General features: G+C 42.6%; 1 protein-coding gene across 1 annotated transcript; it reads right to left on the bottom strand.

Moving 5' to 3' along the window:
* Nucleotides 1-9,704: 9,704 nt before the first annotated feature.
* LOC123066869 (G-type lectin S-receptor-like serine/threonine-protein kinase At2g19130) lies at nucleotides 9,705-12,152 on the bottom strand. The gene has a single exon (XM_044489863.1). It carries the CDS (start codon nucleotides 12,150-12,152, stop codon nucleotides 9,705-9,707), a length of 2,448 nt encoding a protein of 815 aa, XP_044345798.1.
* Between the last annotated feature and the right edge of the window lie 2,691 nt (nucleotides 12,153-14,843).

The raw sequence follows: 14,843 nt of genomic DNA, 5'->3' as shown, positions 1-14,843 counted from the left end.
AGAGGCGACGGCGGCAGAGGGAGGCGCGGGAAGAGCAGTGCCAGCTTCCTCTCCTCCTGAGGACGTGAAGCTCGTCGGGGAAGCGCCGACGCGAGCGGCGGAGGGAGGCGCGGGACAGGAAGAGGCGGCGGCAGAGGGAGGCGCGGGATCGGCGGCGGCTGTAGCGGGAGAGATGCCAATGAGAGGAAAGGGACAAACCCTAGCATCTCTCGTCCCACCCGATTGGGGATTGAGCAACGAACAGGTTTAAGCCACATGGCGTGGACTATGCGAAATTCCTCTTCTGCCCTCGGCGGGCTCTAAATTTACAGGCGGTGGCAGACACGCAGTGCTCAACTCGATCGAACGGCAGGTGCAGTGCTCAACTCGATCGGACGGCCAGGATCACTCCGCCCAGAGATCCGACGGACAGGATCATTTTGGAAAGGCAATCCAACGGTCCAGAATCCAAACGCACGGGAGAGCTCCATTTTGTATCAGACTCTAACAAGGGGATGTCGAGCCGTTTTGATCGGAGCTGTGTGTACCAGCATCATCTGATGATGGTGGCAAAATGTTAATGTTGAGGCTGCCAAACCTACTTTTTCTTTTACATGGTGAAACAGGCAAACCGAGGAGAACTGGAAAGTGCTCCCATCACCATCTTTGTATTTTAGCCCCAAGTTTGAAAGGTAACACGACAACAATAGATGTTAAATCATTACAATCCATATATGCACTAAGGCCCCGTTTGATAGCTCAGTTTTTCCAAGTATTTTGAGAATACTACAGTATTTGAGATTACCATAGTTTTAATTACTGCGGGGTGTTTAGCTGTCACTAAAAAGTATGGTTTTAATACTGTAGTATTTGCAAAACCATGATATTTTTTTAAAGAACCTTGGACCTCATTTTTTAAAACGGAGCTGGCGAAAGAAATGCCTGGTCGTCGTCTTCCTGGCTCCAAGCTGCTGTCGCCTCCTCTTTTATCCCCCGGTTGCTTCTACTCAATGACCTTATCCTGTCGGATCTCGTTCTTGAGCTCCTCCACGCGACCTTTGACTCTGCTGGGCTGCCGTTGTGCAAAGTGCAATGTCCGATAGCTGATCATCAGTGCGTTGTACCTCTCCGTACCAGCCATAGATCTCTGCCTCCGCGGGGCCATGTCGTTTCCCCCTCCAGCCATAAGGAACGGAGCAAGCAAGTCCTGCTAGACTGGTGGTTGAGCTTGCTACCCAGGTGTGCGGCTGCAAAACTGAGCTGCTGTTGCTCTTGCTCGTGCGTTTTTTGTCCATAGATGTCGACGACAGACACACGAGTATCCATACCCAACTAATCAACAATGATCGACCAAACCATTGAGTGATTGCAAAGTTGGGAACATGCGTGTTTGTAATGGCTATCAACAGGCTAGCTAGCTAATTTACGTTGCTGCATAAAGCACTAGCCAAACAGGTGGCAATATTCACAATACATCAAATTACGTTGATATGTCAAAACTGTGGTATCTTGTACCTACAGACCAACTACTGTAGATTTTCAGTACTTTGGTTTCTGCAATACCTTGTTATCAAACAAAGCATAATACTGTGTGCTCTCTGACTGTGTTCCTTAGGAGATTGCTTGATATTATTGAGTCCTCCTTAATTGGGACCTGTTGTGTACCTAGCAGATGCAAGACGCAACGTCCCGCCAATCTATTTTGCCTCAGCAATCAGTAGAAACCAATGGCCAGCAATGATCACCGTCACATTCCGTGCCTTGAATTGCTAAATCGTAGGTGTCTCTTTGATTTCCTCCATTATCTCAACACTTCCTTTGGCACTCCCTTTTTCTCCATATGACAAGTTCTTGGCACATCATATACAACTAAGACAGAAATGTGTAGGAGTGGAGATTTTGAAATAGTTGGGCAATTTATAATAGCAAGGTCACACAAAGCATATGCAATTGCCACATTCATGCTATCCCTGTGTCAATTTTACAAGAAATACTGTTATTCATGCATTTCTTCCTGTCCCTGTGCCTATTTTTAAAACTCCATGGTCCATGCCATGTGATATATTTAACATTTTTTCACCAAGACACCATCAAGTAGCCTGTCTTGTTGATGGTGCTCATATATTCAGAATAAAAAACATATAATGGTTTAACATCAACACAATATAGTATCAAATGTTGCTTTACAAATGTTATAGAATTTTCTAGGAGGGAAGGCTTTGTTCCTTCCTCGCAAAAAAGAGGCTTGGGTCGTGAACTGTTTTTCTTACTTTAGAGGGAAAAAAGAGCAGTGCATCATTCAAAGTAGAGTTGAGCTATAAAGTACTATGATCTTATTGCACAAATCAAATGATCCAACTATATTTTTATCAATCATGCGAACAACATGCCTTGTGCAATGCGTCCCCCAACGTTGTCATCAGCAGCTAGAGCACCGTGATCATGTCGCGCCAAGGGCAGCTTTCCGCCACAGTTCTCCAGTTAAGCCACCCGCAGCACGAGGTCCTCCGTGGTGACTGCGCAACAAAGTTGGATCGGAGGTGGGCACCACATCACGGGCGCAAGATGCCACGTCTGCAGTGGAGTAACCAACAGCGAGGGCCGTGGAGACAGAAGTAGTACTCGTGTTTGGTATTGCTCAGGCCCGGTCCTGAGATTTCGGGGCCCGGGGAGACACTAGAACACGAACCCTTTAATATACAACAAACAAAATCTATATACAATTTTATAAATATACAATTAAATGCATAAAAATGATAATCATGTCAACAATTTTATAAATATTATCTGGAAAAAGAATCTAACTTTCTTAAATGCAAATTCGTTAATACTTTATGTAAATTTTGGCGGTCACGATGACCAATAGGCGCGGTGTGGTCTCCTCTTTGTGACTCAGCCTTTCAACTCGACCGTGTGAGGGTGATGATGGGGTGTCAGGAGATCAAGTGTTAGCCGTACTAGATCAAATTGGAGGTCACATATCAAATCAAGCCAAATCGTGGATGTCATCTTATAAGCTAAATTAAGCTCGTGCTGGTGCGGAATAAACTGAACTTTTGGTACCATGAAACCGATAGCCAAAAAAATTCTATGACTTCAAATGTATAATCAACCAGATAATAAAAACTACAATGGGCCTATACGAACATATTCAGGTCAAGGTTAGACATAACACGTATCTCACTTAATAAAGTTGTTATAATAATCATCCATCAATTTTTAACATGAAATATCAACTATTAAAATTATATGAATTGGTATAAATCTTTTTAGGATCAAACGATCGCTAATTCCATCTTGCAAAAAAAAAGGATATGCTCCAATTCAAAAAAGGGAGATTGCTAATTCTGGTGAAACGGTATTTTGAATTGGAGCTCACTGTGTGTCGCACCGTCATTTTTGAATTGGAGCTGACCGTGTGACCCACATCCATTTTCTAACTAAAAGAAAAAAGGATTGCTAGAATTGTGTGACCCACCACAATATTTTTACGGCTTTTTTGGGGTTTTTTTAGCTGACCCAACAGGCTACCACAAGACACACGATACACAGCTAAAAGGAAAAGGCCGAAGGCCCAGCCGCTAAAGAAACATAACGTTTCAGCCTTCTTTGAGAGCAACTAGTTAAAGAGCACTCCTTTGGGAGCCTGGCAACAATCAGCGCCATGTGGCGCTCTCTCAGCCATTCGCCACGTGTCGCGCTCTGGGCATTTTCTCCGGATTTTGTTTTTATTTTTATTTTTCTGCACGTGTTTTCGGCTTTCTAAACTGGTTTTTCCTGGGTTTTTTCGGCATTTTGTTTTTAACCGGTCTTGCTTAGCTTTACGACAAAAAAAAACGGAAAAAAATTTGCTCGAGAAAAAGCGTTTTTTCCCCTTTCGCGAGAGTCACAGTTTTGCTTCCGCGAAAGGCATGGTTTTGCTTTCACGACAGTCACAGCCGTGCCTCTCGGAAAAGGAAAAAACGCGTTTCTGTTTTTTTTCCTTTCGCGAGAGTCACGGTTTTGCTCCCGCGCGAGGCATGATTGTGCTTTAGCGAGAGTCATGCCCGTGCCTCTCATAAACGAAAAAAACACATTTTTTGTGTTTTTTCCTTACGCGAGAGTCACAGTTGTGCTTCCGCGAGAGGCACGGTTGTGCTTTCACGAGAGTCATAGCCGTGCCTCTCAAAAAACGGAAAAAAAATATGTTTTCTGTTTTTTTCCTTTCGTAAGAGTCACGGTTTTGCTTTCGCTAGAGGCACGGTTGTGCTTTCGCAAGAGTCACGGCCGTGCCTCTTTGGGAACAGAAAAAAATGCGTTTTCTATTTTTTTTCCTTCCGCGAGAGTCACGGTTTTGCTTCTGCGAGAGGCGCGGTTGTGATTTCGTGAGAGGCACGGGCATTGACATATCATTTTGCTGTTACAAATGGCAAATAAATTACCGCAAGAAAGAAAACAACAAGCAGCTAGAGAATATATACAACCCACTAGTAGGAACGTAGGTACTGTCACTCTCTCCAACATGAACGAATTAAGAACAAAGAAATCTTATTTATCTATAGCTTGATCCATAATTTATATGATCAACAAAAAACAATGTACAATTTAAAATTTTCACAACGCATGTATTCTATGATGCCCAATAGAAACAGCATCGATTATTTGGTTTGAAGATGCTTGGACAGCTAAGTTTTATTCTGGACTAAACAAGCCTAAGATGATACATTTGCAAGAATTTTACATGTAAGGTCAGACGCCAAAATCTTGATAAGCTTTCAGCACAGTTGACCTTTCTTTGGGTGAAGGAATAGGCACTTGAATGCCACAGAGATACACCGTCTCAGTCTTCGGTCTCATCAGTGTCATTGGATGTGGATATCTCCATTATGCTTTGACTCATTCATCAGAACGCATAATGGTGAATGTATCATCCCTCAAGTTCCGACGAAAATAATAATAGCTTATTTCAGATTTAGAATCCTTACTTTTCTAGCTGTCTAGACAATCATGATGTCTTGCTTATGACTTTTTCATTTGCAGCTATCAGTTTAGTTAGTAATGTGTTTCACTCTGAGCTTTTCGGTTACACGCACTTAGATGTGATATTTTTTATTCAATGTGATCCTCTAAGTCAGATCTGCAATCTCGACGATGATAATACGGATATGATGTGAACCATGTTGTTTAATTTGCTTGAAGAATTCTTTTACGTAGTTTCCTCTTTCGAGTTGAGTCCTATACATATGTGATCTGCTGAACAATACATGCATGTGCTCACTCACACATTTTCATTGTCAACTGAAATAGCTAACAAAGGTCTGTATCATGCTTAGCAGTAACAATACTACAATGGTCATGAGATGAGTGAAAGAAAGGTACTACTGTTTTATGTAACTAAGTCTAATTTATCGTGTCGACATATTACTTTTGGATTTTTCACATCCTCTATTACTTATTGATTTTCAGTTCATTGTATCTGTTAGCGTGGGCCCTCAATCGTATTATTATAACCAAACTAAAAGTATTGAAGGATTTTGGAATAATCTATTTTGACAAAAGGAGATTATTACGGAAATAAAATGAGTTTTTCTTAGAGAATTATCTTTAGCTGATAATTAATGTTGAACATGGTGTGAATATTGTTTAAATAGCCCGCTATAGCTCCGCTATAGCACACTATAGCTATAGCGTTTATAAAAGGTCTTGCGCTAAGAGACTTTGGCCCAAACAAATGAACAAACATTTTAAATAGCGCGCTATAGCTCCGCTATAGCACGCTATAGCATTTGGAAGAGGTCTGCCCCTAAGATGCTTAGCACGCTATTCGTGTGATCAAGGTGACCTGACTGGAATTTTTGGTTAGCTTAGTAATGAAGTGTGAGGATTGGCAAAGGTCAGATTGTCTCTGTAATCTTTTTCTAGCAGCATGTTTCTAGATTGTCCCGGTGGCCTGCTTTTTGAATTTCGTTTTCCATTTTTGTTTCTTTACTTTAAATAATTTGGGACTTCAAAAAAGTTCCAAAAAATAAAAAAATGGGATTTTAAATAAAATATTTAATAAATCATAAAATGTTTGTGCATCTAGAAAATATTCGTGATTGTGTAAAAAATTGTTTGCTTATTCAAAAAATGTTCAAAATTTAGAAAAAAAATGTTCGCGAAATTGGAAAATGTTAATTAAACTGAATAAAGTTTCCCAATTCAAATAATATTGATGAATGAAAAATATTCTAAAATTCAAAAATTGTTTGTGACTTACAAAATAGTTTATTCATTCATAAAATGTTCGCTGATTCAAAAACTGATCATTTATTTCAACTAATGTTCATTAAATAAAAAGATGTTCGTGAATTTCAAAAATTGTTCCACCAATTTCCAAAAAATATGTTTGTCCGTTCTAGAAATGTTTGCTGATTCAAGAAGATTCTTCAAAAAAATGTTCACAATTTTTAAAAGGCATTTGCAAATAGGATAAAATGTTCATGAATATAAAAAATGTTCTTGATTTTAGAAAAGTTTCATGAATTTGTTCACAAACTTATGAAGTGTTTACAAATTTTAGAAAAATGTTTATGATTTCAAAAGTTGATCATGATTTCACGAAATTGAGAGTGATACCGTATCTCGGTGATGCAACAAAACATGGTCATAGCCATTGGAGATTATGATTTTTTTTCCCATTGCAACGCACGGGCCCTTTTGGTAGTATAGAGAAATAATCATTAGGCAGGAGTAGGGTATTATCCCATCTTGGGAGCTCGAACCGGGATAAATCTCTGTGTCCGTAAGCCACCTGTTTCTTCCATCACACATGATAAAACACGTGAACTGCCATGACTTTCCCATGACAGTTAATGCGCCAGGTAGGGGCTACACGTGATGGAGCCACAGAGCATATGGTTTCACTTTCGGCTCCTCACCAGGCGGCAGAGCCAAGATCATCTTCCTCAACATTCGTCGTCGAAAATTCGGCGATACATCCGCCTTAACACGGCAACAGGTACAAGCAGGACGATGGGTTGCAGACAAGAGGGCAGGGAGAGCGCGTAGAGGAGGAGCGTCGACAGATATCTACTAATGGAATCGTGGTGGACATGTAGTTAGGGTTGTCATGACATGCTTGTTGTGGCGGGGTCGGTGGTGGACGTGTGCACTTCCAGATATCTACCAAAAAGATCCAACAGAATACCAAGACATCATCGACGAGTGAGAGAGGAGAGGTTAGGTGGCGCTGATTTTTGTCTTAGGGAAGATAATAAGGTGCGGGCCCCGCTTAGCAGTGTGACAGTGAAGGAGGGAGATGACTTGGCCAGTCTTGGGCCATGTAAAAGTGAAGCAGGCCGGTGCAGGCTGAGTCGTGCTGGGCTAGAAAGGAAAGGAGAGAGAAAGAAAGGCGGGCTAGGTCTGGTTTCAGGCCGGTTTGATTGTTGGGTGGAGGAAAAGAAGAGGCAGAGTGGTGTCTAGGCCGCGCATGGGCTGGAGGTGATGTTGGGCCAGGATGAAGTGACGCAGGCTGGGTCAAAAGGTTGTGGCGGTTGGAGCAGGGAGCTCCTATGCAGCGCTTCAGGTGCCCGTTAACGATCCGGCGCCTGCGGCGCTGCTAGCATGGGCCGGCCCACCAGCGTGCTGCCCCAGTTTTTTTTGATTTTTTTTGTTACAAAAATAAAAATATGAAATCAAAAAAGGTTAACAGATTTAAAGAAAAAGGTTCATCCATTTGAAAAAAAAGTTCATATCTTTAAAAAAGTTCACCAATTTGAAAAACAATTCGTCCAATTTAGCAAAAGTTCATTTTTTTAAAAGTTCATTGAATTTCGAAAAAAGTTCATAGAAATTCAAAGAAATTTCATGTATTTTTAGAAAAAGTTCATTGAACTGAAAAAAAGTTCATAGATAAAAAAAGTTCATCCATTTTCAAAAAGATGTTCATCAAATTTGAAAAAGTTCGTCGATATTCAAAACAGTTCATCAATCTGAAAAAAAACTGTTGAAATTTTTTAAAAGGTCATAGATATTCAAAAAAGTTCATAGAATTTTCAAAAAAGAAAACGTTAACCGGCGTCTAGATGGGCCGGCCCATTTAAGGACGCCACAGGCGCCAGTGAACAAAAATGCACGTTAACTGGCGCCTGTGGCGCGAAATAAGAAATGCCGTTGGAGAAGGCCTGGTAAGATGGACAGGAGTTGAACCGCCTCACAGAATCAGACAGAAGACAAGACGCAAACTACATATTTTTTAACAAAAAATATAGTGAAACAGTGGAGCAACCATATGCAAGGAATTTCTAATAAGCAATCGGCAACCAATAGAAACAGTGAAACGGAAAAAGGGGTAGCGAGTGGAGCAGAAACAGTGAAACAGACAAACAATTTCAAAGGGAACCAAAGCAAAGAAACAGTGGAGCAGAAACACGGCATCAAAGCAAAGTAACAGGGGAAAGAAACAGGGGTAGCGAGTGAAATGGGCTTCGAATCAAAAGCCCAGTACGGGCACCTCAGTGGGCGCCAGGAGACCGAACCGGCGCTGAAGGCGCTGGTTAGGAGTTCCCGAGTGGTGTCTAGGCCGCGCATGGGCTGGAGGTGATGTTGGGCCAGGATGAAGTGAAGCAGGCTGGGTCAAAAGGTTGTGGCGGTTGGAGCAGGCGTGGTAAGATGGACAGGAGTTGAACCGCCTCACAGAATCAGACGGAAGAAAAAAAGGGAAAAAAACCGGTGGGTTGGGTTGTGATTAAGTCTCTGCTTGAAAGGCTTTTTTGATTTAGGAACTGCTTTTTAAATTTCTGGAATTCAACCAAAAATCAACTGAAGTTTAAATTTGAACAAGCAAAATAAAGTTCAAATAAAACAAAAATGCAACATGGTTTAGTTTTATGCAAATTTTTAGAACACACAATTTTATTTTGAAATGGTTTCTGGAGATTTGTTCTAAATTTGAGCAAACCGTTTGAATTTATCTGAAAATTTAGTAGTTTTTAACATGTAACAAAAATGCAGGGTGTCACGCTAAGACAAATCGGAAGGTGTTGATTAGCACAAGATGTGCAAGAAGCCCCTGTCATCAAAGGTCTAGCAGGCACTTTACACCCATGACCCATCTGCCGCCTTGACAAGACTCTGCCGCTGCAATCTAGTTGCCGATGTTGCTGAAGTGCTGATCGCCGCTCATCATCCATGCTAGACCCTACTGCTTCGCTCTCTGTTAGTTCTTGTATTTCCCCAAAGTGATGCCACTGCCTGCTATCTCTGCAAGCCGTCTAGTCCCTGTTGCTGTATTCGATTTTAATTTCCTAAAGCGTTGCGGCCATGTCGACGGCCAAAGAATGATCAATCACTTTCAACCTTCAATTGCAATTGGAATGGTTAGAGGGCTCAACGAGGGAGCTCGCTGTGATACTGTCAGGGGGATGTTACAGACTGCATCATTGCTTTGCTTGCCTTCAGGAGACGAAACTCCAGCAGATATCAGTCAAGACGCCTACATAGAATTGCTGTGGCGGGTTCGCTTAACTGTCATAAAGGGAGAATCCTTGTTGTTTTAGTGCTCTGCTCACTAACTGTCAGACTCTGTTTTTCTTAGATAGAGCAACCAATCATTGGAGCTAAAATTATAAGTAATTGAAAAGCATACAATCTTGCTTACATAAGAGATATTGGAACCACACGCACCAGACAATAATACAATTCAGAAATCGCTAGAACAACGATATAAGTAACACCGACACTAACTATGAAGTATTTATGAATTATTACGCCGAGGCGCCGTCGGAGGATTGGGTCATAGCTGCTAGTAGTCTTGGCATCGGGGGCAAGCCAACCACTTGTAGACCCTCAAGGATCTGGACTACTTCAATCATTGTAAGCCTATTATCTTCATTATCTTGGATGCACCAACATGCAACTTTGCAAACTCTTTCAGCCTCTTCTAAATTGAAGTCACCATGTAATTGCGGATCCATCAAAGTCTGGACATCTCCCTCATGAAGCTTTCTGATGGCTCGCACAGGAAAGTATTCAACATGACCACTACTGCCAGTGCCACTGTGTACTTCAGCTGAATTTCTTCTTCCTGATATAATTTCTAGCAGCACCATACCGAAGCTATAAACATCAACTTTTGGTGTAACAGGAACTCCGGTAAGCCACTCCGGGGCAAGATACCCAACAGTTCCTCTGAATGCAGTCAAAACTCGGCTAAATTCCCTTCCGACAACTGCTGCCATCCCAAAGTCCGCAACTTTAGGAACAAATGAGGCATCTAGAAGTATGTTATGTGGCTTAATATCACAGTGTATGATATATTTGTGACAACTATGATGCAAGTAGGACAATCCTCTAGCAACTCCTATTGCTATTTGATACCTGGTGTTCCAATTTAGGGCCAAAGCACTGCTCTCAAAAATATGGGCATCAAGAGATCCGTTCAACATGTGTTCATACACAAGTAGCCTCTTATCACCTTCACAGCAGAAACCAATCAATTTGACTAAATTGATGTGTTGGATCACTCCAAGTGAACTCACCTCTGCTCTAAATTCCTTCTCTCCCTGGCGGGCTCCATCAAGCCTTTTCACTGCTATAGTAGTCAAGTCACTTAACACTCCCTTGAATACAGAACCAAAACCACCCGCTCCTAGCTGTTCTGAGAATTTTTTAGTAGCATGAGCCAAATCAGTGTATCTAAAGGCTATAATTCCACCGCTACCTTGAGTACCATGTAATGATGCACCACACCACTTGAGTCTCTTCCTCCAAATCATTAATGACATAATGAGTATCAGTAATCCAAAACCAATAATGCTGGCAGCAACAACGACTCCAATGTTTAGTTTCCTTTTGTTGTTTCTCAAACTTGGCAAATCTTTGGCGGCAAGACGAAGGTAAAGTACATCCTGAGCATTGATTCCGATGCCATCATTCAGATTTACACTAAGCAATTCCCCATGCCAGATAGAGCACCCGCTACTGTTATAGCTGTAAGCAGTGCAGGAGCAGGACCCGAGACAAGCTTCTGCACATTCGCTCTGAGTGGTAGCATTGCCCATGCTTTGGGGTTCATAGGGCAATGTAACACGAGCAATGGGGTGGAACTTGTCCGTTGAATTTATCGTGTTCGTCTTGCTAGTGCACTGCAATGGAGTATTTCTGATGCACCCTCCTGATCTATCATCAAGGTCCCAACCCTGTGGTGACTTGTGAGAGAACCCCTCCATACAGTCACAGTATGGATTTGAATTACCACTACAGACCGTGAATGGCCCACAGGTAGCATACGGAGTGCAGGGATCGAGCGGGTTGGCATATATACTTTGCCAAGACTGCCCTGCTTCTGACCAAACATTTATCATGACCTGACCGGAGATGTCTATTGAAAAGTATGTAGAAGCTGACTCATTCAACAGAGTGAAGGCATAGTACTCCTCTTCATTGTTATTGACATAAATGGGGTTAATCAAACCTTGGGTCCGGGGATCAATGCCTAGTGTCATGTTGATCAGCTGTATGACGTTCGATACTGATTTTGGGGATGGCCAATTGAAAAAATGCCAATACACCACTGAGGGGTTGCGGCGCGTGAGGACCATCCCATTGGCACCTAGCTTAATGGTGTACGAGCCCAGACCCGGATCAATGAGGCTCTTCTTTGAGATGGCCTCACGATTCAAGTCGGTGGCCTTGTCCCGGCCAAACTTGGCACCGGGAAGCACAATATCCGTTGGGTAGTCAAAGCTCTGCCATAGCGTTGCATTGGATGGGCTCTCTACGACCACAAGGTTCCCGCTGTTCAAGAGAAGGGCACTAGTGCTCCTATTATTGACAAGGTGAGTGGATGACCATATGATGGATTCGGTGGCGTTGCTTAGTGAGACGACAAGATTGCCATCTTGTGATATTTTGAGCTGCGTTAGCTTGAGGTTGGGGCCAGTGATTGGATTCTCCCTGTTAGCTACCCATACAGGAGTACAGACCGGCTTCCTGTTGAACCAGATGCCAAGATACCAGTTGGGGGAGATGATGTTTGTTCCAGACTTACTGATGCTTGGCCGGAAGAAGCCGAGCGCGAACTTGCCGTTGCTGGAGACGAGCTTGTCGCCAGCGGCGAGCGCCTGGCCTGCCTTCAGAGTATCCTCCCTGGCGGAAGATGATGGTGTGTAGAGAACAAGAGGCCAGAGCAGTAATATATAGATAGGAGGCATGGCGTGGCGAAGAGGCAGAATGAGAATGCTAGCTACTCTGCTATATATATGGAGGAAGGGCCGGCATGTAGTCGATGCAACTTCCATGCATGTTCACCCACGATGGGGATACCGGCAACAATGCAGCGGCGGGTCTAGTCAGACGATTCCTTTGTTTGCCTAGCAGCCGCCCACGTGTGTTAGTAGGCACCATCCAATCGTGGACCAGGTACATGTTCTTGACGAGCTAGCCGCCACTGGGTCTGTCCACATGTATTAGTAGTGGCACCGGACCATCTAATCATGGACCAGGTGCATGTTCTTGATGAGCTAGCCGCACGAGGGATAAAAATGGAAGTGAGAACTCTCGTGATCGATTTCCGAAAAATCCGAAAACTAGCAGGCCGTATTCGATTCCGATACTTTCCTTTTCAATATATAGTTATCATTTATGTCTCCATTTTTGAGAAAAAAAATATGTGTAAGGTCCACCTCCCGACCACCCCCTAAGGTTACCATGCCGCTGCCCCCAAGGAGGCCGATCGAGCCGCGTCTGCCTGAAGGCAACGCACGCACGCGATCTTCGACCCCGTCCTATTCTTATATATATGCTAGTCTTAGCAAAAAAGATTGAGCTATTTCGGTCACCATCGCCAAACCATAAGAGATCGTCAGAGGATCGTCCCTGGCATGTGTAGACAATAAACCACAGAAAAAACCACGGTTATCGACACATGCCATATAGTGTGAATACATAGCACAATCTCATGCATCAACATAATTTACAAACTGAAATTTATATGGACTATGCTAACTTCCGACTAGTCGGACTTTAGGGACAGATCCGCACGCGCCTTTCTCTTGCTTAATTGCTAATCACACATATAATTCTCCTTTTTCCTTAATTGTTAATCCCATTTGCGGCCGATGAAGGACATGTATGTGTTGATTTGTGATTTCATGCATACATGCAAACTACAAGACAAATAGATGATGTCAGCAAAAGATTATTCTTATTTTAAAACTTTAAATGTTTTATATCTCAAACCATCAGTCCGATGAAAAACTTTCTTCACAAAAAAGATTCGTCGCGGCGGTCTTATCAATACACAAATGTATAACTCCCCAGGAATTTCAATTGCGCTTATATCCATCACTGCAGGACTTGGATTTAATATTTTCCCAGCCCCTTTTCATCAATGGACTCCCGACGTCTATGAAGGAGTGTGGTTCGTTCGACAAATTCCTACCTCTATATCTATCTCTGAGGTGTTTGGGTTTTGCAAAACTCCATAGACATGCAGAAGAGAAATGCTATCCCCACTCCGACCAAGATAGAACTTTTACCAAAAGTTTATTGTGATCTTTTTGTTCAAATAACAATTAAGGTGAAGCAGGGTCAGGGACCTTCGAAACTAGATCCCACATGTTGGTATGTTCCAACGAAAAAATATCAGGTAAAAAGTTACCAGGCATGGGCTACGTAAGTTATCACGTGTGTGACACATATATAAGTTACCAAGCTGTTTTCGAAGAAATTACCGGGCATGAAAAATGGTCTTCCAACCTTTTTCTCACGTGCACATGCATGCATGCACTAGAGGACAAAATGCTGATGTCATCCTAAATTCTCCCTATTTCAAAACTTCAAAATGTTTTATAGCTCAAACCGTCGGCCGGATTGAAACAACTTTCTTCACATAAAAAATTCGTCACGACGAGACCTTTGAAACCAGATCACATGTTGGTATGCTCCGATGAAAACAAAATTCGGGTAAAAAGTTACCAGCATGGGCTACGTAAGTTATCACGTCTGTAACACATAAGTTACTAAGATGTTCTGATATAAATTACCGGGCATGAAAAATGGTATTCCAACCTTTCTCTAGTGCATGCATTTAATTACCAGACCTAGCCTAAGTAAGTTATCAGCTCTGATGTATGTATATTACCGCCAGCTGAGATGGACGGCGAGGCAGCCAACAAGCGGAGGCGGCTCGAGCCAAAGCCACATCCGGCGAGCCTGGACTTCATCAGTAGCTTCCCCAACGACATGTTTCTCGTCATCATCGGCCTCCTCCACATCAAATCTACCATGCAGACTACCCTGCTCTCCCGGCGGTGGCGCCCCCTCGGGCGCCGCGTCCCCCTCAACCTCACCGTGGACAGCTGCCTCCGCGACGGGGATTGCAAACGCATGGCCGCAGTCTTCATATTAGAGTTGAATGAAGTCAAACTTTTTAAAGTTTGACCCGTTTTATAGAAAAGAATATAAATATTTACCATAAAAAATCTATACGATGTGCAAGTACATTTGATAATGAATCTAATTATGTTGATTTGTTATTATATATTCCTATATTAATATTTTTGTAACTTTGTCAAAGTTTACAAAGTTTGGCTTTGGCCAAAGCTAATACGCGAAGTAAATAAAAACGGAGGGAGTATATTATTACATAGTGCTAATGCCCAGCGCCCACAGCCCATACATTACCCTGCAGTTCACTCAGACGATCACACTTCACAGTAACATTCGGGGTGGTCGCTTCCGTGTGACCTCGTCCGCCGCGTCGTCGACTACATTAAACTTGTGACGTCATGGTGCGATGACATCTTGTTCTCCTCGTCTGCCGAATGCATTTAAAACCCGAAAATAGTAGTACGGACATCTTGCAACTAATTAAACCAGCCCCCCTCTCACATTTTGTATGT

The sequence above is a fragment of the Triticum aestivum genome, chromosome 3B, assembly GCF_018294505.1.
Source record: "Triticum aestivum cultivar Chinese Spring chromosome 3B, IWGSC CS RefSeq v2.1, whole genome shotgun sequence".
NCBI classification, from domain to species: domain Eukaryota; kingdom Viridiplantae; phylum Streptophyta; class Magnoliopsida; order Poales; family Poaceae; genus Triticum; species Triticum aestivum.
This window is presented reverse-complemented; position numbering and strand designations above follow the sequence as displayed.